A 27,155-nucleotide genomic window follows, 5' to 3' on the forward strand; every position below is an offset into this window, starting at 1 on the left:
AAAGCATGTGCTGAAAGTGGTCAAATACATTACCCAACAAGTAAATGGGGCCAGGTAATGGGAAATCTCCTGATTCTAAATATTTTGTCAACTAATTCAAATATTTTTTAATATTGCAAAGGCCAAACAGACTTGGCCCACACACCACCAGCTTGCTACCTCTGATCTACATGATAGAATGTCCTTGATATGTGATTAAAGAATTTTTAATGAGAAATGCTTCTTTGTATAATATTAGGTTGAAAGAGGAATATAGTAAGAAAAAAAGACGAGCAGGAAAAACATCAGAATAATAACAGCTCTATCTGGAATGAAACCACGGATAACTTATTTTCTTTACACTTTTCCATATTTTTCAAAATTCATCTCAAATGAAGATTTATTATTTTATATATTTTTAAAACTATCTTAAAGAAGGAAAAATACACTTTCCCAGCCATTTCTTTGGGTTCAACACTAATGTTACATCATGAGGTTGGTTATGTCCCTAAAAGGGGGCATCTCAGAAAACCAAGCATCTCTTTTTTTCTTTAATCAGTCACATTTAATTTTGTGTGAAATGTCTATTTGTTCAGTCCCGCAATTTTGAATAGCTTTAAGACTGACTAATTTAATATTACTAACAGGTTGGAAATGTTGCTGGAGGCAGAGATAAAAAATAATGCAAAGAAATCCTGTATATAAAGCACTTAGCCCCAAAATACAGTCAGCAAATGGTAACTGAAAAATAAGGTATTCACAATGAACAGGGACAGAGACGTCTTGTTACCACATGAGAACTGAAAATAAGCAACTGCATTGCTTTTTTGAGACCAATATTCAATAGACCGCAATGCCCCAACAACAGGAACAGCATACACAAGGAAAAAGCCAGGAATACGTTTGTAAAACAAATAAATACCAACAGAAATATAATGTCTGTTAGCATAAATGGATCAATCTTTTTAAAAAGAGCAACAAGATGCATCAGCAGTTTGCTTTTTATGCAAACTAGACGTTGATTTATGTCCACTTTTCACCATTATACCCAGAGGTTATTACTATAAGGCAAAATTATGTGCGTATGTGGAATGTTTTCCATTGCATTCTAAAGGCTGCATTGAGTAGAATTTTCATTTAGGCTAATTTACAAAAAGAAGAAGGTTAGACTAAATCAATACGGCCTTCTTTATTCAGAATTGACAATTCAGAATAGCCAAGTAACTCAGTGGCCAGCACAACCCGGCTATCCCTGGAAATCAGGTACCCTTGATTTTCATGATCATTTTCACACTTGCCCCACTCCTTGCTTCTTGCCCCCTCACCTCCCAGCCTTAGCCAGGCTCTTCCAATGCCTGCTTCTGTGGCAGAATCCAAGCAGCACCAAGGGAGAAATTCTTGTCTCTCAGGAGCCATTTAAGCCCAGAAGCAGGGGCACCTGGTTGGCTCAGTGGTTGAGCATCTGCCTTTGGCTCAGGTCATGCATAATCCTGGGGTCCTGGGATCGAGTCCCACGTCAGGCTCACTGCATGGAGCCTGCTTCTCCCTCTGCCTATGTCTCTGCCTCTCACTATGTGTCTCGAATGAATGAATGAATGAATGAATGAATGAATAAATAAATAAATAAATAAATAAATAAATAAAATCTTTAAAAGAAACAGAAGCAGGGACAGGAATTTCCTTCAATTGCAGGCACTCTTTTTTTTTTTCTTTAAAGATTTTATTCATTTATTCATGAGAGACAGAGAAATCGAGGGAAGCAGCCTCCATGCAGGGAGCCCCGTGTGGGATTCAATCCCAGTACTCCAGGATCATGCCCTGGGCTGAAGGCAGGCGCTAAACCGCTGAGCCACCCAGGGACCCCCCAATTGCAGACACTCTTGCTAGAGTCTTCCTTTGTTCGCTGATGTCTTTTCCTCTAAATCTGCTACAGACTCTTCATCCTGGACCCTGACTTAAACCTCAGAGCTCCTGTGTTGGACTTCGGCATTTTGCAGCAGCTTCTGGCTCTCACTGACTTGACTTTAGAAATAATTGCCTTTGGCGTACTTGTCTTTGTGCTAACCTCAGCCCATCCTGATTTTGAAACCATTTTCTAGCTTCAGTTATTAGCCTTTCTGAACCCTCGGCTACCTCCTCCCCATCATCATCACCACCATGTGTCTCAGATTCTGACCAGCATCATTGACTGAAAACCATGTCTCTGTTCACTTTCAGAGTCTCCTTGCCCAAGTCCCTGGTTATCAGAACCCAGCAATAAACTGTGATTCTAATTTCTTTGGGGAAGAAGCCAAGGTCAAATACTAGCCAGAGATTTTTTATTTATGTGTTTATCATAGCCTGCTTTCCCTTCTTCTCTTTTTGTTCCCTATTTGGCCAATGTTTATGAATTATTCCTGTGTTTATTTTCCACTCTGCACCATTCTAAAACTCTCTGGAGGAAAGGTGTTTAGAGACTTAGAACAGCATCCCCAGGAAAGAATAAGATAGATAAGACACTGGATAATCCTCAGATAATCAGGTGACTCTTCAGGAAGCAAATTCACCCAAATTTAGTTATTTTGCATGCTTCAAACCCAGATTATATGAGTAGGAGGAAACCTGCCTATTGGTTAGAAAGGCATAAAATGTGACCATGGCTAAATGAGAGTGGCCACCTTTTTCAATAATTCCAGAATCACATAGGAAACCCAAACACGTAGCAGATCAAAGAGGGGCATAAGAATGAGAACAACGTTTTATTAAAATAAAAAACTTATTCCTTTAGTAATATAAATTTGATGAAAATATTTACACACAGACCAGCTGATTTTACTTAGTGTTTGTCTTAACCAGAGTGACTAGTTTCAGGGCTAGGGGAAAAGATGCCCTAGTAATCATCTGCTACACCTCTACTAGCCACTTTGACAACATATTGTACTTTTAGCCTCTGTTTTCAGCCACTCAGTCCAACATGCTCACCCATCCACTTGGCACTGCATAGCACAGCCTCAGACACAAGTTCTCTGTGAAGGTGATGAGTGTGGAGTGCAGACACTGAGCTCACATAGTAACCACGAGTACACACAGATCACTGTGGCCAGAGGAGAAGAGGATGCCAGAGCTAGAAGCCATCAGCAACTCAAAACATGCAGAGGGACAGGAAGTCACCTTAAGAGGAGGGGCAGGGTAGAGACATTACAGTGCCCATCAACACAACAGTACCTCCCTTCTCACTGGTGGCTGCAAAGGGAGTTAGATTTTTAGACCTGGCTGGCTCGTGAGTTCTGTACATGGTCAAGATTTTGGCAAATAGATTAATACTGGAAAATCAAGTCCCATGACCACCTCTGCTAGCTAGAATTATGGCATTTTCCAGTCTCCTAGATAATAAAAAGAAACTTCAAATGGGGAAGTTCTCAAGGTATTTTACTTCCTGTTTCTGCTTCTGAGAAATAGTTTTATAACCTAGAAATGTGAATATTATTGCCTCTTAAATCAACAGAAAAGTTGAGAGGTAAAAAGCATTATGTTTCAGGGGTGCCTAGATGGCTCAGTTGGTTAGGAGTCCAACTATTGATTTGGCTCAGGTCATGATCTCAGAGTTCTGAGATTGAGTCCCATGTTGGGCTCCACACTGGGCATGGAACCTGCTTAATATTCTCTCTCTCCCTCTGCCCTTACCCCTCAAAAAACAAAACAAAACAAAAACATTATGTTTCAGTTCACATAACTCAGCAATAAAGATGGCCTCAACAATGTACATTTTAGGTAATAATTTAACCAATCAGCTCTTCTAAATTAAATAGTGACAAAAGGCTTTTAAGACAATCAGGTGGACATCTGGAGTAACTGAATTGTAAGTTAATATATTTATCTCTGCAAGTTGCCATGTAACTGTCATCTGTCCCCAGTAAGTTCTGGATCAGACAGCAGGGATCTGGCCCTCCCTGGGGGCTCCCTGCTGGGCCACCTCGAGTGATGGTCACTGTGAGGTCCTTATGCGAATAGTAGATGAGGGCAGCACAGTGCATCAGAGGCCAGGGATAAGAAGAAATGATTAAATGCCATCAATCAATGTGGCTCCCACCTGGGCCCTGAAGAAATTCTGGCAAAGCCAGTGTGTTTATAACATGTTCACTAACATTACCCGGTTCCTATACTCTCCATCTTGGTTTAATAAAACTGAGAAGAATCACCTGATTTTATAGATCTTTCCAAAATATCAATTTTATATTTTTAAGTCAAAATTAATTTAAGGCTATCCTCAAAATAGAATAATGTCTAAACCTGTTCATTAATGGAAAGTCCATTTAAGCTTGCAGTTTTGCAATTCCAAGCTAAATGCTGATTTTGAAACATCACTGGCAAATCTGAAAGTAAAATAAGAAAAAGTGAAGCAATGGAAAATTTTCCCCTGGCTGACAGTATTGAAGAGAAGGTATTTCCAATCCTCAACATGTGTTTTAGAGCTTTCTTCATAAGGAAAACAAACCTCTCTAGAAATAAGTTATCCTTTACATTTACATTTTTAAAAGAAGCAGGCAGCATCTTAAAGGTGCAATTCCAACCTAAAATTCTTCTTATGTAGATATTTTGAAACTATTATCTGCTCTGGAAACAGGCCATTAAATCCATTTTCCCAGCAGAGATTACAACATGAATTACTGATTGATTATTCATCTAAAATGAAAGTATCACTAAATGGTAGAATGTGACCTAAATGCTTATTTTATCTGCGGCATCCAAATAGAATAAAAAAAAAAAAAGACAAACAATTTTTTCTTTAATTTAGACCATCAATCTTCTCTCATTTATAGTAAATAAGGTACTAAGATAGTAGAAAGCACAGATTTTTTGAGGAAAAGAAACTTCACAAAAGCTTTCTGTCTAAAAAAAATTTAAGTGGAAAATGGTGCCCATTGTAAAATTTCTTTAAAAGGCAGGGAAAGGGACATCATAACTATTAATCACTAAAAATCAATTAGAAATCAAACCCATATCTGTTTTCAAATAATTACAATTTTAATTTTTCGTCAAACTTTAAAAGAAATTCAAAACTGTTTTATTTTTTCAGACTTCAGAGTAATAGCAAAGATTTTATTTAAAATCTAAATAAAAAATGTGTTTCCCTCATTCATTATAGTAAATAAAATATTTAACAGTTGCTTTGGTATCACACAAACCTTTGATGCTATCACATGAGCATCCTATCATCCTTGTTGAGTATGTGCCAATTATCTGACACTGAGCAAAACTAATACCTGCCCTCTGAGGAGCATGAAGCCAAACATGCTTCCAAGAACTTGTATCATATATGGGAAATATGTCCTCAAGGAATCTCACATGAAGCCTTCTCTCTTCAGGGCTTTTTCTTTGGGAGCACAGAGACACCAGCCACCCTGCTAGGATTTAGTTACCAATTTCCCCCTCATGGTAAACACAGAGAATCTGAGAGGAAATACCAAATCAGTTGCTGCTAAATGCAGAGTAAACATGATTAATTTTGAAAAAACAGCATCAAGTTTCAAAAAATATCATTGCAAGAACATAAATAAAACTGACAGGTTTAACCAACTACTTAACCCTCTCTTTGGTAGCATTCTGTTGTTTGTTTGTAGAAAGGGAAGAATTGAGTCACATCTTCCTCTTTAGTGCCTTTCTTTTGTTCTGCCCTACACAGTAAAGAAATAAGCAAGAAATAAAATCTTTTTTTTAAAAAAAACCTATATTTTAAGTTTAAACAATGCCTTCTAAATGTATTATGCTACCAACTCTATCAACAGAAAGTAAAGCCAAACCTTTGTCCCTACAAACCTACCTGTCGCTACAAGCTCTCCAATCTTTGCTCCTCCACCAGCCATACACTGGAAGCTTGCATCTACTACCCTAGCACACTCCTCACACTCTTCCTCTTCATCCCAGCTTCCTCTGAGTTGGGTTGAGAAATTCAGAGGTGCTACTACATCTGATGTAACAATCCATACACTGGTAAGTTTTTATAAAATGCTTACTACTTTATGATCTGTGAATAACTCAATGAGAAAAAGATACAAATGCATGAAAATCTCATCTCTTGACACCCTGATAGTTATTTTAAAATCTCTGTAAACCATTTCTTTCAAAACAGTTTAAAAACCACTCATAGCTCCACCTAATTTGTTCCCAAAATACAAATTAATCATTTGCTTGCTAGTCATTAAATAGGTACCTACCTATGACTCATTATCTCAAACCAAATGAATTATTATTGTAAACAAACTTTGTGTCTACAGTAGACAAACTATTCTTTAGTTTCATGAGTAACAAATTAGCAAGACATGACTCTAACACCAAAGAACTCAGTTTGCTGGAAAGTCAGTGCCACAAATTTAAAAAATTACAAAATGGTGTTGTTGAATAATGGAATGAAAGAATGTATGTGGTATAGAAAAGGGCATGAAAGAAGTTTATTGGGGTGCCCCGTGGCTCAGCTTGTTAAGTGCCAACTCTTGGTTTTGGCTCAGGCCAGGATTGAGCACCACATAGGGCGCCACCCTCAGTGTGGAGCCTGCTTCAGATTCTCTCTCTCTCTGCCCCTCCCCCTGCTCACATTCTCTCTCCCTAAAATACAAGAGAAGTTTATTAATAATAAAAATGGCACAATTATATACATGAGACAAGAAAGACTTCTATATAAAAATTTTTAATTTTTTATTTCTGATTAGTGAACATTAAGACTAGAGCATTTCAAGAAAGCATTACAGTAACATGAACTTACCTGATCTACTAGATAAAATGTCATAAACAAGATGAAAAAGAAGAATCTTGCCTTATCCATACTCCATACTGAAACTATATTATGGCATATCCCTCCAGAATCATCATAATCCTGACACAATAATAGTTATGTCTTTAGTCTCTAATATCATGTTTACTTTTTTCCTATTTATAGCCCTAATATCTAAAGAAATCATTACATTTAAGTGAGAAAAAGAAAAGCCAGAAGGAGGATCATTTAATCGAGGTTCTAGCTATAAATTCCACGTGGAGATTAGTGTCTTAATCTATATTTAACTACCCTGAGGAGAGTGGTTTGACCTGCATCTTATTAACTCATAGTAGTGTAAGATTTAATAAATTGCATTAGTCAAAAAAAGAAAACCTCCAGGCAGATTCTTTACATCATCACTTACTTTCTGGTACCCTCCCACCTTGCCACCTCCAGCCAGGATCTGTGTAACACAACACAATTGACTCGAGGATTGCGCCTTTCACACTGTTTTTCTGCCATTCATTACACACTAGGGAATAGAATGAGCTAGGCTCCATTACTCATCACAGCTGGATTGTAAATGAGGAAGGCTGGTCCCACCCATTCCTACAGGGAATTGTTAGAGACACTTTAGAAAGAAAAAAAAAATTGACCCATATTTGTCTTGGTTAAAACATCTCAATTTAATAAAGATAAGTTATTCTTGTAAATCAGCTATTTCCTTAAGGAATAAATATGTTGCCTTTTCTTCCAAACTCAAAATAAAAATGCAATTCACAGACTGATAGATGTCAGAGTATCCATTATTGAAAATATGGAAATGATGCAATGATACCAGCTGCCTAAAAATCATGAAATGGAAGGCAAACTCATGAAACAAGCATACAAATGGATAACTAAACCAGCCAACATATTTTTAGAGCCTACAAAAAACATTTGTGCAGTTTCCATCTTTTTGTCAGAAGTACTATTAAGCCAGGTTGTTTGACTACATTATAATTCACTACATGGTTACAAAGGGGAAGGAAAAGGAGCAGCGAACCCATAGTAACTAGATACTGGAGAAGAAAAAAACGAAGTGGGGATAAAATCAGGTAAATAGTAAATAGGACTTTAGGGCACATAAATGTGAACAAATACCCTTAAAACATTGCCATGGTAGAAATGGAGTCTTAAGTAAGACTCAAATAAATTGGGACGCCTAGGTGGCTCAGTGGTTGAGCATCTGCCTTCAGCTCAGGTCGTGATCCTGGGGTCCTGGGATCAAGTCCTTCCTGCATGGGGTTCCCTACAAGGAGTCTGCTTCTCCCTCTGCCTATGTCTCTGCCTCTCTCTGTGTGTCTCTCATGAATAAAAAAAAAAAATCCCCCCTTCATCCAGACCCATGAAAATAGAAACTGTGTAATGTACACTCAATTATAAAGGCTTACATGTACAAGACTCCAAAGCACTTTATGAATCAAAAAAAAAAGTGTGTGTTATTCACCATGTACTTTTAGTGCTTAACTGCATTTTATTGTTTCCAAATAAGGTGATATTTTTATTAATTACTGTATTAGTAGGTTAATGAGAGTGCTCTAATAATCACAAGTTTGCATTCCTCAATCACACGACCTAAAGGAGAGTATAGCTCTTATATTTTTAAATGACTATACACCATTAAATTGCCTCAAGGAAAGCTCTTTTTAAAAGAAGCTCTTCCTGTGTACCCTGCCCTGCCAGAGCGATAGCTCCTTTAGCCCTCTGGATCTCCACCGTGGAAACTGCACTCTGATCTTTCCCACTGTGGTGCAGCTACAGCAAGAGTAGGGCAAACGTTTTTTTTTTACTCCTGGTCTGAGGCCTCCAAGTCTCTCCCTGGGAGTGTGGGAGTTTCCTTATTGTCCCATTTAGTAGGTGTGGAGCAGACATTCACGCAGAGCTGAATGATGCTCTTGCATGAAAAGGTCATATGAAAGGGAATCAGAGACAGAGACGTGTCCGAATTCTTAAACTCCCACTTGACTGCTTGGCTTCTGGAAACAACAATCCCTCTTTAGCTCTTTTCGTTTGTCCTTCTCCTAACTGCTTCATGCGGTGACGTGCCCCCACACTCCTTTTACTCCCATCTGGAACTCTCCCAGCAAGCAGACATTCAAATGGTTTGCGTTGTAGGGCTAATGTGTGATAAAAACAAATTTTCTTTTCACTTAACACATATAAGTTTAGAAAAAAAAGTTTAACACAGAAAAAAGTTAAACAAATCTCTGGAAGCTTTACAAATAAAATTAAGCATTCAGTAGTGGCAAATGTCATTAACATTTATCATGCTTTAAAGATCATTATCAATTCCTTTAAAATGAGCCCAGTAGAAAATGTCCCAGAGCAGCAGCATTATATCTATGCTGAACTTGTAGAAAAGCCATTAAGTGAATAGCAAATGAAAAGGAACACTGAGACATGGGAACCTTCAAACAAACACCCACCCTACATGCTTTGCAAACTACCTGGATATCTTCGAGGCTCTCCACAGCTTATACTCAGAGATTTAGTTTTGAGTGCCCCATAATGAGTGACATTGGCAATGATCAAGTTAAGAAAAATAAATAAGTGAACCAAGTTTTTTATCTTATAGTGAATCTATCCTGGTTATAGCTGGTCAGAAAGAAATCAAAATGTTCAAGATGGTTTTTGGCAAACATGAAGACATCTGACATAAAATATCAGTAGTAAGCTATCTGTGTATGCAATTTGCTATTAACAGTGAGGATTATTTGGCCCTCTCCTTGCCCTCTCCAAAGCTACCCATTAGAGAACATACTAAAGAGAAAGAGGAAAACTTCTATTTTCAATTAAAATTTATATAAGATGTGGACATTTGCTACCTATATAATTTTAGAATTTTTTAAATTGCAACAAAAGTCCTGTCATGTTTCATGTAAGCAGGAATGAATTGAATTTAGACGCCAGCTATTACGTAAAGAAGAAGCAATGTAAACAAACTAACCTATACTATGTGAGGTAGTTAAGTGCTGCTTTCCAAATTAATACACCAGGACCTAGAGAAGATCCAGGACTTGCCTAGGACAACATGAGATAACAGAAGAGTCGGGAGCCCATGAGTGCAGCTCAGTCCACCCATCAATTGGCAAAGTATATTCCCAGTGCCATGGCCTTGACCCAATGCCCACTCCCTCCCTGTCCACATGATTAAATTCATCTGTAGTCTAACAGGAGCCCATTAAGCATTATGCATTATACAAATGTATTGTCCTTAACAACTAAAAAAAAAAAAAAAAAAAAAAGGATACTGACATACTTAACAATAATATGGTCTTCATTCACATGCTCAAGAAATTCAAACCTCTGATAGAAACTTAAGTACAAGCCTAACTCTATATACCACAGCAAAAAGGTCGTTTTTCTTCAGCAGTCTTAATGCCAAATAAACTTAATATTTTTTATTTAGTTAAATGTCTGACAACAAGCTATACGAAAACTATTTGAAAGGCTTCTCATTCCACCTTAACAAGAACATCCTACAAAATAGTCACTTCCTAAGCCCGCCTTCTCTTGTAAGAGTCTCTAGCCTTATCTTCCTCCGGGGAAACCTGGCCCACAGTCACTGAGACACACCTTCAGAGGTTCAGAAGCAGACAGTGAAGGCAGCCCCAACTCCTAAGCCATTTCTTTCCCTTGTAGAATACTTCTGAGGATTCATACAGTTTTCAGTTTCTTTAAATACAGGTTTGGTTTTTGCAGGTATGAAAACTGTCACATCCCTTACTACATTCTGAAATTTTAAGCTGGAAAAAAGTTTGGTCCCCAAATTTAGTTTTTTAAGTAGAAAATCCTTCTTCCAACAGAGGTCAAAATCCAGGTTAATTATATGACATAGGTAGCAAGTGATCTCCATCTTCTCTAGGCTTCTGATCAGTTTCAAAATAGAAGTTTTGCTTAAAGCTCTTCCCTGCCATGAAAAACAAAAACAAAGAACAATTAATGGAAAAAGCAAGTGTACCCTGAAATGCACTTTTGTTATAATACATTATCAAGCTACGTTCCTAAGATCACCAACACTTCCTATTTTCTTTCTTTGCAGGGAAGCTGTCCTATGCTTTGCTGAGTTAAAAACAAAAACAAAAGCAACAGCCAAAAAGAAACCCCACTGTCAAGACCATGTCATTTTTTCACGATCCTAAATCAAATCCTCTAACATTTTCTTGGGCTACTAGGTGAAAATGCCGAGACTAAGCAAAGATGAAAATGTAGGGACCGCATGTCTAACAGTTTTTCAATGCTGTCTTCCCCAAATGATTATTCCTCTTAAGGTTACAGTGTCTGTGTGGACTTTCTTTTGTTTCACTGGATCTTCTTGTTTAAATCTTATTTGTTACATGGATTGGTCGGGGGGGAGAGGGGTATATTTTAATGGCAGGCAGTTACCAGAAGGAACTAAAGCATGTAGTTAACCTGCGTGTTCCTAATGAGGCTCTCTTGCATTCTTTGTTTGGATGTCCTAGCCTAGATAAAATGCATTTTTAATTCAGGGAACACATTCAAACAGGTGGTTCTAAGGGGTTTATAAAGAGTCTCAGGAAACATGAGCCATGTTCTCTCTACTGGATACCACTGAAATGGAGCCACCTGGCTGGAGATGCAGGGATGAGTGGGAGTCTGGTCTTTAAAGGCAGATTCCCAGTAATATTGCTCTAACAGCATTCAGGAAGGTTGACAGCATCTCCAGGGACTAAGTCAGGTGTTCAGAGATTTTTAAAGGACTTTCCACCATGTACTTGGAATTTTTTCTAGATCTTTTAAAATTTATTCTATTTATTTATATTATTTTTATTTATTTATTCATTCATTCATTTATTTATTTTATTCTCTCTCTCCCTCTTTTGAGAGGGAAAGAGAGGGCACAGCAGGGGGAGAGGGAGAAGGAAAAGCAGGATCCACACTGAGTTGGGAGCTCGACATGGGGCTCTATCCTAGGACCTGGACCTCATGACCTGAGCTAAAGGCAGACACTCAACTGCCTGAGCCAACCAGGTGCCCCTTTACTTGGAATTTAAAAGGCATCTTCTTCAGTTTCTTTAGGTTCCAATCAATCCTTTCCTATCAGGGAAGAACTATGAGTGAAGGGGCTGTGTATTAGAACAAAGGGATTCAGAGCAAAGAGGCAGTGGCTCCCATCAGAGCCTTGTGTGTTATCATGACACTTCACCAATTTCTTCTGCAAGCATTCATGAATTGCTCTGGTTTTTCTCTTCTAAAAGCCAGGTGAAGATATCTGGCCTCAGGGGATCCCATCCATGAGGAAGTACCTTTATGAGGGCAGCAGGACCAAATATCAAAGCAAAATTATATTTCATCCACTATACTCAATTAATGCCCATAATGATCTCTTTACAAGATATTTTATTTTTGTAACCTAATTCTGGTTATGGATCTTGGGGAACAAAGAAAAATAGTTACGGACACTTGCCCAAAATGCATGCTGAGAAAAGGAAATGGAAAGAGAGTAAATTGTAAGATGAACTCGATAAAGGCAAGAGATACACCTTAATGAGATTTGTGTAATTCAAAGCATATTGATGAGTGTCTACAAAGATGGAAATGAAAGGATATGTCAAAATATGTGAGGATTTATGACTGCTCAAGTGCTTTTCATAGAAAGTGTCTATGAAAAATATTGTATAGCATTAAATCACAGGCAATATCTGTGGTAGCAAGAAAGTATACATAACACAGTCCAGGAACCTCTAGGCCAGAACAGATAGTGTCTTAGTTTTAAATCTTCTCTTCCATTTGCTATCATTGACATCTTAAATCCCTTCGTCTTTCAAAGGCTTCCTCTCCTCATTTATAAAACTTAAATACAGGAGCACCTGTGTGGCTCAGTTAAGTAAGTGTCTGCCTTTAGCTCAGGTCATGACCTCAGGGTCTTGGGATCAAGCCCCACATCAGGCTCCTTGCTCAGCAGGAGTCTGCTTCTCCCTCTCCCTCTGCCCCTTCCCCCTCTCATGTACTCTCTGTCTCTGTTTCCGTCTCTCTCTCTCTCTCAAATAAATCAATAAAAACTTTTTTAAAAAATTAAAAATGAAATACTCAACCTAAAAAGCCATTATGCAGAATAAATAAAGTAATCTATGTGGAAGCATATTAACCGTAAAGAGCTCAACAATGTTGGTTATCATCAGAACCCATGTCTTGTGGACAGGAATTATGTATTCACGCTGTGCCACTGCTCTAAGGCACCCAGTTGGGAATCTGAGTAGGAGGCTATATCAAATGCTTACATTTGATGTTCTCTCACAAAAGCTACAAACTCAGGATCACTGGCATAGAGTTCCAAAATTCTCATTCTTTCTTGAATTTCCTTAGAAAAGAAAAAGAGACCATACATTGCATTAGAAAAACCTCAACTTTTTTGAAGGAATTCTCATTTTTGTAAGGAATTGTGGCTTTCCGAGCTATCCAGGGGAGAGCTATAGGAAAGAATGGCCTTTTCAGAGAAATTGAAGGTTTGGATATTGCATGAACCACTCTGAGTAACTCAGATATATATTCCTAAGGAAGGGAGAGAAGAAGGAGAAAGTGCTTACTAATAATGGAAAAAGAAACCACTGGGTGGGAAATGAGGTACCACTCAGAATTGTAAAACCCTGCACCCCCCATCGCCGGGGAGATATCATAAGGTAAAAAAATGATCATGAAATATTTTTCATCCTTTCTTGAAGCCCATGTATATGCATGTGCACGGACACACACACATGGACACACAGATACACGGATGAACACACACACACACACACACACACACACCAGCAGGGCAGTAACAGAAAAGCAAAGTTTCCTACCTCACTGGAAAGCTCACTGTTCTCATACATTTGCCTGATTTCTTCCCTGCTCAGACCACCAATCATCTCTCCACCTCCAGAGCTGTAGAAGGGGTTCTGAGGATAGGGTCCCTCATACTCCTCGGGTCTGGCCACATGGCTTTCATAGACAGGGTTGTACTTCACAGCATTTTCAATGGATGAGAGGCTGTCAGGCTGCCTGATGGAGCCACAAAAAGAAAAGTATGATTGGTTCAGGTTCTTCAGATGCTCAACTACCCAGATCCTTATCCAATATGTGGCATATAATAAGTGCAAAATAAATTAATAAAAGGAACATTTTATTCCATCAGAGAGTAATTTTTCTTATTTACCTGATGGGCCTCTCTGCTTCTCTTCTAACATAATGAGCCTTAAGAGTTCTGACAAGGAAGAAGACAAGAGCAGAAAAGACGAGGACAAGTCCAACCACGGTGGCAATGGTGATGCCTATGACCAACGGCTCAGACACAAACTCCTCACAATGCTTACCTCGGTACCACCAGTTCTCACCTACCCGGCATCTGTAATGAGAAGTGACAAAGTCCAAAAGGAGGATCACTGTGTTGAAAACAATAATGGCAGATCCGGTGGGACTTGGGGAAAAGGTAGGGAAATAAATGCTGACCATGTGAAACTTCAATAAAGAAGTGAACGGAACCGGTTCAATGATCATATAATTTAAGGTTGTGATTAGTCCCTTCTACAGCCTGGGCAGGTCCTCCCTATTTGTAAATGACTGAACAAAAGACTGACTAGACAAAGTATTCTGTTTAATTTCCTTATTTATACTTAATAGAAAACAGACCCAGGAAGGAAAGTGACTGAGATCATGCAATTAGTCAGCATCTGGGTGTAGAAACCAGGTCTCCAGACTCCTCGTGTCCTTTCACCACGCTGCAGAGATATCCCCAAAACCTCCCAGGCTCCAGACTTGTGCAAAAGTGTCTTCAATTCCCAGAGCAGCAAGGAAATGACTGCTTTTCAAAATAATATTAATTTCTATGAAAATCAAAAGACTATTTGTCTTCTGAGTTTTCTAGCTGAATTTTATACTTTTTGGTACAGAAGACTCTGGATCATTCCCACCTATTTCCTCTGTGTCTGGCATCTATAACATTTGCCCATTTTGACATTCACAAGCTGTCCTCTTATTTATATTTCTCTGCTTATTCTTAGCACTCTCTCCTTTTACACCCACGTGACTAGGTACTATGTGGTTCAGAGGTTGATTTGTTCTATTTTGTTTAAGGAAAATGAGCAGGGGAGAATGGTTAGGCTACCTGAATCTGCTCATCTGTCTTCTGGAGTTTCTTTGGTTCTGCCTTTTTAAAAAAATGGATCTTAGGTACTTAAAATATATTTGTTACAACTTTGAAGACTTTAAATACTTGCTTTTCTTTATTTTCAAATACTCAGTAGAACTAAGAGAAACCCACAGCCATTAAGAACATATCCAAGTAGACAACAAAATTTCACAGTATAAAGTATTGGTCTTACCCTAAACTTAATTTGAGTACCAATTGCTTTATCATCACCCCTAAGAACCAACACAAAGATCTCTATTTTAAGTACTCTAATTAAGACACATTTAAATAATGTTTTTCTTACAGCATCCTAAAAGTGTAAAGTAAAATAACCAATTGAACTGGGTATCATTCAGGCCTATTAATTGACCTGGTCTTCACACGAGAACTAGATGGCATCCAGCTACTGCCTAGATGTAACTTCTATAATAAATATTGCTGTGATTATCCTAAAGTCATAGGTGTAGACCAAACTTCTTCAGAGGAAGTATCTGTAACCTTGGGAAGCCAAAATCTCTAACTACAACATACCTACAAATGGCCCCATGTCCAGGCATAATGTCACACTTTCCATCATTCAAGCAGAAACCAGGCTGTAGGTCACAGAGACTCTGACAGGGTAGTTCTTCCACACTCAGGTACCCAGGGAAGCATCTGCACTCTGCTTCTCCACTCCAGGGGTTGACTAAACACTCAGAAAATTCATTGCATGCCTGAAATTTGCATGGGTTGGCTTGATCACCTAAAACGTGAAACAAACTAGAGAATGATATAAGAAAAGGCAAAACACAGAAATTGGGGTACATGAAGTCCCTCCAGTAATACTCCTCCAAGCACCAGCGGACAGCTCTCATTCTGAGCCATTAAAATACACTATCACATCAATAGTACCAAAAAAAAATTCCAACTCATCCCTGGATTGATGAGCTTTTGTCAAATTTCTCTGAAACCCAGAGTCAAAGCATAGAACCCAATGACCTGGGTAAGCTTTTTCATTTTTTACCAAAGGAATCATGTAGATGCTTCAAATCCATGCCATGTGTTGTCAATCTAAATTCAATACAGTTTTCATGTACTATTTATTTGCACCAACCCTAATGTACTATACTATTCTGTACATGATACTAAATGCCCTATCCCACACTGAGAACATGAGATAGGAGACAGAGTTCAGAGAACTGATAGGAGGCTCAGGAGAGGGTATAACCCAATAAGAGCAGATAAGAACATTTGAGATTTGTGGAAGCTAATGTTAGAAAAACAAATCAGCCATGTACCTCTTCAAGCCAATCCTAGTAATATTTTGATTTTCGTAACTTTATTATTTTTTTTGACTGGGTAAGAAAAAATGAAAATTTTAAATAAGTAGAACAATAACAAGCCTTTTTTATGATATAAGACAGAATAAGTAGAACAATAACAAGCATTTTTATGATATAAGACATTGATCATGATGGGTCTTTCATTCTACTATGGTTCCATTTTATGTTGTTCACTGGTGAATGACAGTCTGTGAATGGCAAATGATGACACAGATAAAAAGACAGACAAATAGGTGGAAATAACAAAAAAGCATGATATTTAGCCAAAAAGATAAGGGGAGTTAAAAAAAATAAAGGGCAGGGATCCCTGGGTGGTGCAGCAGTTTAGCGCCTGCCTTTGGCCCAGGGCGCGATCCTGGAGACCCGGGATCGAATCCCACATCGGGCTCCCGGTGCATGGAGCCTGCTTCTCCCTCTGCCTATGTCTCTGCCTCTCTCTCTCTCTCTCTCTGTGTGTGTGACTATCATAAATAAATAAATAAATAAATAAATAAATAAATAAATAAATAAATAAAATAAAGGGCATAGTCTCTGTTTCCAGAGAATCTAAGATGGTTTTGAGAATGAGTGATTTCCTTGCTGCCCTGGAGATTAAAGATTTTTGCACAAATCTGTGACCTTGGAGTTTGGAAGATCTCTGAAGCTGATCTTCCTTTATCCCATGAAAGAATGGGGAGATTAACTGGTTGCAGATATGAACAGTGTCTCCCCAAAATACATGTCTACCCAGAACCTCAGAATATGACCTTATTTGGAAGTAGGGTCTTTGCAGATGTAATCAGGTTAAGATGAAGTAATACTTGATTAGGGTGGGCCCTAATACAATAATTGGTGTCCTTAAAAGAAAAGGAAAATTTGGACACAGACACACAGAAGAGAGGCCATATAAAGATGGAGACAGATAGGAGTGATGCATCTGCAAGTCAAAGAACATCAAGGACTGCTAACAAACACCAGAAGCTTAGAAAGAGGCAAGGAAGGGATTTTTCCTAGAGCTTCCAAAGGAAATGTGGCCCAGCCAACACCTTGATTCTGGATTTCTAGCCTCCAGAACTATGAGAAGATAAATTTCTATGTTATTATAAACCACTCAGTTTGTGGTACTTTGCTACGGCAGCCCTAGGAAACTAATACAGGAGACCACTGATAAAATGCTCTTGTAACAAGGAGAGCAACCAAATGTGATGACAGATGGGCAGTTTCTACAAGCAGGATTCCTCTGTGTATTTCCTAAGTCTCCACATCTTTATCCTAGTATTCATTTTGTGACTTTGTAATCAGAAAATAATCTAATCTTGGCCTAGAGTGAGGGAGAAGAGTGTATACAGGGGGTGGGAAGGATGGTATTGCATGACACCCTTTTGTTGGTAAAAGTTCAAGAGTTTCTGAAGCATGACATGTGAAAACAAGTTAGGCAAGACAAGTCAATCTTGTCTCTAGCCCATCTTGATATAAAATAGCATTTTAATTGGAAGGCCTTTAACTAAAAATATACATGTTGTAGAAAAATATCTATTAGAAATTTTAAAACTTTGTGGCCATTCTATGTGAGTATAGGTGTATTACAGAGGGGAGGAACATTATATGGTCTCATTCATTTGGGGAATATAAATAATAGTGAAAGGGATTAGAGGGGAAAGGAGAGAAAATGAATGAAAATATCAATGAGGGAGACATAACATAAGAGACTCCTAACTGTGGGAAACAAACAAGGAGTAGTGAAAAGGAGGGTTGGGGTGACTGGGTGATGGGCACTGAGCGGGGGCAGTTGACAGGATGAGCACTGGGTGATATGCTATATGTTGGCAAATTGAACTCCAATTTAAAAAAAAGGAAAACAGAATATAAGAAAAAAAGATAAATATTGCTCTCTTTTGCTTCCAGACTGAGAGAAACCAAGACTAATATTTAATCATATTAATAAAAGATTGTAGTTTGAAGGTCTCTTTCCAGTTCTTTGTGTGGGTTAAAGGTAGAGAATGCCCAGAATAGATGACTCTGTTTGGAAGAATACTTAGTGACTTTATAATAAACAAAGGTAGACCTGGAACTAAGCTTAGGATAGGAGACAGGGATCTAAATTATAGAACTAATACATTCTCATTTCCAATAGAAGGCCAAGAGAAGGATTGATAGGTCCAGGAAAATAAGAATGAAGGAAATACAAAGAGGGTCTGGAAAGACAGCAAGAGTACCCAGAGAAATAGGGTAGTTGCCTGGGTCCTGAAGAAAGAACTGGCTAGCAAGTAATGCCTTTGAAAGATTTGCTTTCAGGACGCCTGGGTGGCTCAGCAGTTGAGTGTCTGCCTTCAGCTCAGGGCGTGATCCTGGGATCCAGGATCAAGTCCCACATCAGGCTCCCCACAGGGAGCTTCTCCACCTGCCTGTGTCTCTGCCTCTCTCTCTGTCTCTCTGTGTCTCTCATGAATAAATAAATAAATTTTTTTAAAAAATAAAGATTTGCTTTCAAGGATGGTTATGCCTAATAGTAATTATGTTTAAACTACCTGCTATGCCATAACAAAGCCTCTTCCGTCAACAAATAGCTGATACAATCAACTACTTTGTGTTAAAGGTACCCTGGAAAGTAAAAAATGGGACTGTGATCTATGTTGGGTTAACATAAAGAACCACCACATGTGAGATTAGAAATAGTTCAAGTAACTCAGAGGGGCAGATGATTAAGAAATATTTAAGTTCCCCTATAATTCCTAGAGATATTGAGAGTGAGAGAGCCATGGATGCGGGTTTTACAAAGCACAAGGGAGAAGCCAATTCCAGTTCATTCAAATATTAAAGGAAAAGGTAACCCTATAAACCTTGATGACTTGCCATGCCCTGACATGTGAGTTACACACAAAAATGAAGTAAATGCACTATCTATTGTGCATTTTAAAAGAAGTAGGTTGACTTCTGCAAAAGTTTGATAAATCATAACTGCTTGCATTTGTATGGGTAGTCAAATGGTTTTACATGTCGTTTAATCCTAGCCCCATGAAATACATAGGCCAGGTAATAATACTACCCCCATTTAATATATAAGGTATTAAGCCTCAGAAATAAAATAGCTCATCTAGAATCACACAAATGATAAATGGCTGAGCAGAGGCAAGAAACCAGGCCTTCCAAATTATAATTAATTGCTTCTTCCATTGAGGACCCAACTTAATTCTCTGCATCCAAGTGTTCCAAATAAAAACAATGGTTTATTTCAGCCATTCAGAGTATTTTTTAGTAAACCCTATGTGCAAGACACTGTGCTAGGTTTGGACCAGAAAGTGATTAATAAGATAGTCTCAGTTCTTGTGCATAGCTCAACTGGGGAAAATAGCCACTAAGCAACTATGTGAAAAAATAAGCATTATTACAAAAGTTATAAACTCTACACCAGGAAAGAATATTATATTACAATAAAGACTAAAAGGGAAGACCCAATCCAGATTATGGGTGAATCAGTGAAAATCTCAAGGAAGAGACATTTGAACTGAGGCATTATGAGTGAACAGAAATCAGTCAAGAGGAGAGTTTCAGGTAATAGGCACAGTAAGTATATGCAAAGACTTTAACGCAAGAAAAGTTTCTTGAATCTGAGGAAGTAAAAACAAGTGAATTTGACTACAGTATGATGAGCAAAGAAGTTAATTTCACTGGATGATATTGGGGGAAAACAGGCTATTGAACCAGGCAGTCACTGAAGTGTTTTAAGTAGGAAAATAAAATAATCTGATGATGTTTTTATTTTTATTTTTTTTTTAATATTTTTTTTTATTTATGATAGTCACAGAGAGAGAGAGAGAGAGAGAGAGAGAGAGAGGCAGAGACACAGGCAGAGGGAGAAGCAGGCTCCATGCACGGGAGCCCGACGTGGGATTCGATCCCGGGTCTCCAGGATCGCGCCCTGGGCCAAAGGCAGGCGCCAAACCGCTGCGCCACCCAGGGATCCCTGTTTTTATTTTTATTGTTTTAAGATATGATTTGTTTATTCATGGGAGACACAGAGAGAGAGGCAGAGCCACCGGCAGAGGGAGAAGCAGGCTCCCCGTTAGGAACTCGATGCGGGACTCATCGAGGACCCTGGGATCACAACCTGAGTCAAAGGCAGATGCTCAACCACTAAGCCACCCAGGCATCCCCATCTGATGATTCATTTAGAAACAACAGTGCTGTCTGGAGAATGGGTAGGGGAGAGGAATGAGAAAGGTAGTAGGGAAACTGGTTCAAATGAGGGGTGATGAATATTTGGCCTAGACTAGCAGCAGTGGAGAAAGAGAAGTACACTGAGTTGAGATATATTTAGAATATTCAGAATCAATGTAAGTTTGGGGACAAAGGAAACAGGTATCAAAATGACTTCCCAGGGCAGCCCCAGTGGCTCAGCGGTTTAGCGCCGCCTTCAGCCCAGGATATGATCTTGGAGACCCGGGATCCAGTCCCGCGTCAGGCTCCCTGCATGGAGCCTGCTTCTCCTTCTGCCTGTGCCTCTGTCTCTGCCTCTCTCTCTCTCTCTCTCTGTCTCTAATAAATAAACAAATAAACAAACTAACAAATAAATAAAATCTTTAAAAGGGCAACCTGGGTGCTCAGTGGTTTGGCACCTGCCTTCAGCCCAGGGCGTGATCCTGGAGACCCGGGATCAAGTCCCGCGTCGGGCTCCCTGCATGGAGCTGCTTCTCCCTCTGCCTGTGCCTCTCTCTCTCTCTGCGTGTGTGTGTGTGTGTGTGTGTGTGTGTGTGTGTGTGTGTGTGTGTGTCTCATGAATAAATAAATAAAATCTTTAAAAAAAAATGACTTCCCAGGTTTCTGGCTTAAGTAGCTGAGTGGACATGGCTTTCATTTCTCAAGATGGTGAAGCTGACAGAAGGATTACATTTATTTAAAAATTGGGGAGATATGGAAAACAAGAGCTCATTCTTGGATATCTTAAGTTTGATATACATAAGATACATCCAAGTTGAGATCATCAAGTATGTGGTTAGATTTTGGTTCTAAAGCTCAGAAGATAAGTCTGATCTACATATTAACAATGTGGAGAATTACTAACATTTATATAAGACTTACAGTAATAGAAATGGATAAAACAGCTTAGGAAAATAACAGAAGGAAAGGGAGTCCAAAATCATTTGGGCTTGGGCAACCTAAGAGATGCAGCAAAAGTAGGTCTAGTGGATAGTAAAAGAGAGCTAGAGGGGCGCCTGGGTGGCTCAGTTGGTTAAACATCCACCAGCAACTCAGGTCATGATCTTAGGGTCCTGGAATAGAGCCCCGAGTCAGGCTCCCTGCTCAGCAGGGAGTCTGCTTCTCCCTCTCCCTCTGGCCTTCCAGCTCCTGTGTGCACTTTCTTTCTCTCTCTCTCTCTCTCTCTCAAAGGAATAAATAAATCTTTAAAAAAAGAGAGAGTGAGTTAGTATAGGTAGAAAAGGGAATGGGAGGTGAACAAGATAACGTGTGTGAGCAACACTTTTAAAAAGAGAACGAAACTGATACACTATGAAGAGATCATTTAATAATTACCATGATGTGGAGATTTTGCCTGACATAGTACCATTTTTCCTTCAAGTATTCAATTCACCTTGACTCAGTATAGAAGGAAATACCCAAGAATAATCATTGGATTCCCCTAAGAAACAACCATGGTATTCAGTACCATTACCTGATTCCACATCAAGGGAGTATTTATCAATAGCCAAGTTCATGGTCTGGTAGGCAGTGGTGCAGAAGTCTTCCAGAATCATGTAGACAGCATTGTTGACATTAGGAGGGACAGACTTGGCGAACTTCATTCGGCTGTTTACCACAATACTGCCATTTCTAAAGTTCAGAATTTCTAAGTTCTGGAACCCTGAGAGATTTGACTGGAGATAGGGAACCAGCTGCAATACATGAAAAGTAGTCAGTTTATTTACAAGGTTTTGCATTTTGTTCAAAATATACCAACCCAAACCCAAAAAACAAGGATGAGCCCCTCCCCACTTTTCCGAACTATATTTTTACATTATTTAAACTGCTCATCAATAAAAGTATGAATTGTGAATTATTTGAAAGTGAAGGGATTTTCATAGTGATATTTAGGAACCCATGGAACTCGCAGTTTTAGATGCCCAGGAGTTCTCTGTTTCACCAAAGAATCACAAGATGCCCAGAGTTATTCTCTCTGTTTCACTAAAGAATCACAACAGTGAAGGTATCATAAGTACCTGCAAAATACTGGTCTCATAGCAACATGTGAAAAAAAAAAACTAAACTTGTTTCAGTCTCATAATTCATGGAATACAATCTTCAGTATCAAAGTTACCACATCACCCTCATGCCATATTGCATTTTCCATTTCTTATATCTTATTGTTTTCCTACCAACCCTAGGCATGACATTATTTGTAAATGAATGTCCACAGCAAACCACACTTCCTTGGCTCAGATCTTATATGTTTAAGGGAAAGAGGGTTAGTTCATACATGATTATTCACTAATGCCCATGTTTCACTTCTAGTGCTTACCAGTTCCAAAAATCTTTGCTCCAGTGCTTTATATTCCAAAGAGTTTTTATTAAACAAATCTTCCGAAAACATCATGTTTGTCACTCTGAGGCTGAAGAAAACCACCAAAGCTCCTGCAGTCTGGGTATGACTCAAGTCACCTCCTTCTGTGGGCTGCGCCACAATAGCCCTCTCTGTGGAGTGAACATTTGTAGACATTTCCACATAACTACCAACCTTGCCATCTTCCTCTGGGATTAGCTCAGGCTGATAGTAATCTGTGCCTATCCGGTCCAGTTCTAATGAAATATCCTGAACACCCATAATTACTTCATCCTCTAGCAGGGTGGAGCTTGTGGTTGGAGACAATTTCGTAGACTGTGTCATGGAAGATTTCAACCAGAGCTTGTCAGTACTCTGTGGTGTACTTGCCAATGTGTCTCTGGACAATTTCCCTAGCAAAGAAGTTCCTGTCCAAACTACATCTGATTCTGGCAATGTGGTCCCCAAATGTTGCATATCTGGCTTCATTACTGAAACCTCTTTGTCAAACCATTCAAGTTTGGATGACTCTGTGGTTTGTTCCATATCCTCCTTTAAAAATGGTAGATTGGGCTCATCAGTAGAAGCGGAGATTACTATAGATGTCAGTAGAAGAGGTGCTTTGGTAACTGAGTAATAATCAACGTCAGGTTCCTCTGATATTTGCTTGGAGAGAATTAGAGATGCAGATTGAGTTGTGGTCTCTGCAAAGATGGGCACAGTAGGTCCACCAGTGAGCTCTTCCTCTGCAAAGTTTGTGGATCTATCAAAAGGCCCATATGTTAAACGGCCAATACTTTGCTCTGTAGAATCTATCTTCTCATCTATAACTAATTTCTCATCTATACCCTCAGTTGGCAAAAGTGGCCCCTGATCTTCAAGCCATGACTTAGATAGTGGTTCAGAACTCTTCTCTAATGAAGTCTCACTCCATGGCCAAGTAATCAGATCTACCTTTTGCCCAGACCCTGAACCTAAACCACTCTCAAATATAAACTCTTTTTCTATGGATGTGTCTGGCATAAAAGTGCTCACTTCTAATTGGCCTTTGACTTTGGTGGCCAAAGAGTCCAAGCCAAAAGGTGTAGTTATTTCTTTAGCAAGAAGATCTAAACTGACAGAGGAGGCTAGATATGGTGAGGATGTCGAAGGTACTCCAGAGTCTTCCACAGATGGTATTGTTTCCTTTGGCACTGGGTGAGTGAATGGACCTGAAGGCAATGGATGAACAGAAAGAAAATCTTCTGACCCTTCAACTTTGATTAATCCTAAAAACAAAGTTTTCCATTAATTAATCTACAGAACTGCCAAAATGTATTCCTAGTTCTCCTAATAATAAAGCCAGCTACTTAATTTTCTCATTAAGTTAGGAAGTACAGTTGCTGATTTTTACTCTGACATTTTAACAAGCAAGAAGATCTCATCATGTTTTTGTGATATGGTACAATAACTTGTGAATATACTATCCTTTCCTGAGGATAACAAAATCTCAATGATTGAACTAATTCATCTTCAAACACTTGGATTTTTTTATTCCATGAAAATAAAGAACTGCAGGTATCCACATTGACAACAAAGACTTAATCTAGTGGAACCTAAAGGAGAAAATTCCTTGGGAAATTTTGTCCTTGAATTCTCATTTCCTAATTATATTTATTGCACATCATCCTCCAGATTCACCCAATATTTAAAATCTTGGACTCATTATATCTTTGTTCAACTTCCTCTTTCACATACGTACTCCATCCATAGGTCACATTGATTTTTCTTTTCCTCCATAACATCTAAATCATTTACTTGATTTTCATTCCTTAATCTCTGTTGTAGCTACCCTAGTTCACTTCTCTCCTTCACAAGCCTAATGCAAGCTAGAATCTCTAAACTTGGCCCCCACAATTAATCCTATTGAGAGCTACTAGAATAATCTTCTTTGTTTGTTTACCACTACAATATTCAAGCAAATAAAGCAGTTCTTTAATAGTAATTTAAATTATATATTCTTTAATAAGATGTTCAAAATATCTATTAATTGATCCCCACCCTAGCCCACCAAGTTCTTTTCTTATTATTTACCTATTTGGAATCTCCATTTCAATCAATTAAATCTGACTGTTCCCTCTCTCACACAGCTTCCCCAAGATATTTACTCCTAATAGACGCTACCATGCTTTTCTGTTAAACCTAGTCTCTTTCTGTCTTCAAAATCCTTGTTATCTGATTCAACAAAGTAAAAAAGCATGAAAAGTAATTAGAATCCCTTACCATCTTCTAATATGTGAGATCCAGAAGTCCTTTCCTTAGAAACCACAGGCAAGCCAATCTGAAGCACTGCTGGGGTGACAGAATGAAGAGTCAAGCTGCTAACGTCTAAAACCTCTGGGGAAGAACTGAGGCCCACCTTCGAGGGAAAGGCTAATTTGGGTGTAGATACTAAATCACCCAAAAGGCTTTCTGACCAGAGTTCCCTGCCAGTGGTTGAGGGAGGACCAGAGCTGAAATCAAGTGGTGAAATACTGCTGGTGGTAGATTCATCTGCTGAGGGCCATTCAGCTTGAAGGGTATTATCCTGGGGGGAAAAAAAGGCTAAATCATATCATAGATAAAAGAAACACATAAAAATGATTTCAAATATCACCTATGTATTCACAATTCAAGATTTTCTAGGGATATAAAGACAATGTAATATTGATGGCAGGGAGGGAGTTGGGGGACATGAGCTCTAGCACCAAAGAGAGCCCTCATCAAACCCCTGTTCAAACCACCGACTAGTTAAAAAAAAACGAGAGAAAAGCCATGTACCTGTTGAATCATATCTGTAAATTGGGAAGAGATGAGATAACATATTTAAAATATTCCAAAGTGACTTTGTGGGAAAAAGTATTTTTTCTCTTGCTTAGATGGTCCCTTATTCTGTCTTACTAGCTTTAATACTCTAATTACAAAATTACTAATATCTGTAATTTGATGTCAAAGAACTAAACACATTGCCCACAGTGGGCAAGAACAATTAGCAATTTTATTAGTCTTTCTAAAGGGTATTTAACTACTTAAGGTTTTTCATTTTGTTAAGAAATGTCACCATATCAAAATGTGGTCTGGCTACCTCAAAAGAATAGCAACATCTATGAAATGGCATCACACTTACAAAATACAATTTTCTCTTTCCAATGACTTCTTACTAATAGTACTAATATTACCTTAAAATTTAACTTCAGGAATAGAAAAGCAGTCAGAAACACAATCCTTGAACATGTTAATTATTTAACCATATGAAGATAAGTCTACAAAAAAAAGTTTAGTGGTGATGCTAATAGGTAAAATGGCCATAGCATTTGGTGGGACCTTATATACTTCAATCTATGCTGAATTACAAGTGATAAAAAATAAGAAGTGCCATATGTATAGAAGAAATTCATAAAATATTTCCTAGGTGAAAACTGATAAAGGAAAATAGAACAATCATTCTTTACCCTAAATAGCATAAAATCACATGGAAGCTTTTTAAAAACACCAATGTCCAAGCCTCATGTCCCAGAGATTCTAAACTAATTGGTTGTGGATAGGATCTAGATACAGTACTTTTAAAACCACCCCCATAAAAAAAAACACCCCCATAGAAGATACAGGCTGATCATGTTCTACCTATAGTATTACAGGCTGGGTTTCTAAAATACTTTAGTTGTTGAATTGTTACATTTCTCATCAGGTAGACTCTTTAAGAAATCTCCTGGGGTTGGGTTCAAGATGTCAGCATAGGAAGACACTGAACACACCTCCTCCTATGGACATAAATCTACAGCTACATATGGAATAACTTCCTCTGAAAAAAAAAATCTAAAAAACTAGATGAACAGCATTTCCACAACAAAGGATAAAAGGGCCCCACTGAGTTTGGTAGGAGAGGCAGAGATATGGTCTCACCAAAATCCCCAACCAAAAAGTTGCAATCCACAATCAGAATGAAATTTTAAAAACACGGAATGTTTCTCTAAGGAGCAAGGAGTTTGTGCTCCACATTAGGCACTCCACCCCTTGGCTACTGCACCTGAAAGACCAGCCCCCAAAACAAAAAACCAACAAGGATTATGTCCAGAACTGCAGGGAATGAAAAACCTGCCCTTAAAGGACTGACTTATAGACTTCCTTGCCCCAGGACCCAGTGCAAAAGTAGTATATATTTGTTTGTTTCAGAGATAGTTTTTAATCTTTTTTTAATTAAAGTATACTTAACACATAAGGTTACATTAGTTTTAGGTGTAAAACATAGTGATTCTACAACTCTATACATTATGCTATGTTCACCACAAGTGTAGCTACCATTTGTCACCACACAATGTGATTAAAATATCATTTTTTTCTCTATGCTGTACCTTTTATCCCCATGACTTATTCGTTCCACAGCTGTAGGAACGAATAGCTGTGGAAGCCTGTACTTCCCAC

The 27,155-nt window shown here is 38.5% G+C and overlaps 1 protein-coding gene across 2 annotated transcripts in view; it reads right to left on the bottom strand.

The window, feature by feature from the left end:
* Positions 1–6,640: 6,640 nt before the first annotated feature.
* The window catches only part of IMPG2 (interphotoreceptor matrix proteoglycan 2), an 81,921-nt gene continuing 61,406 nt past the window's right edge, over positions 6,641–27,155 (bottom strand). Inside the window, exons 12-19 of one of the 2 annotated variants that reach the window (XM_038582671.1) lie at positions 24,978–25,281; positions 22,695–23,983; positions 21,852–22,071; positions 15,411–15,621; positions 13,908–14,096; positions 13,555–13,753; positions 12,994–13,073; positions 6,641–10,661 (exon numbers count right to left, since the gene is read on the bottom strand). In XM_038582671.1, the coding sequence (XP_038438599.1) occupies positions 10,649–10,661; positions 12,994–13,073; positions 13,555–13,753; positions 13,908–14,096; positions 15,411–15,621; positions 21,852–22,071; positions 22,695–23,983; positions 24,978–25,281 (2,505 nt within the window). In that variant the 3' untranslated portion in view covers positions 6,641–10,648. The remainder of the gene's footprint in view (positions 10,662–12,993; positions 13,074–13,554; positions 13,754–13,907; positions 14,097–15,410; positions 15,622–21,851; positions 22,072–22,694; positions 23,984–24,977; positions 25,282–27,155) is intronic. The other variant, XM_038582670.1, reaches the window with a different exon arrangement.

This window comes from Canis lupus, chromosome 33 (assembly GCF_011100685.1).
Source record: "Canis lupus familiaris isolate Mischka breed German Shepherd chromosome 33, alternate assembly UU_Cfam_GSD_1.0, whole genome shotgun sequence".
Taxonomy (NCBI): Eukaryota; Metazoa; Chordata; class Mammalia; order Carnivora; family Canidae; genus Canis; species Canis lupus.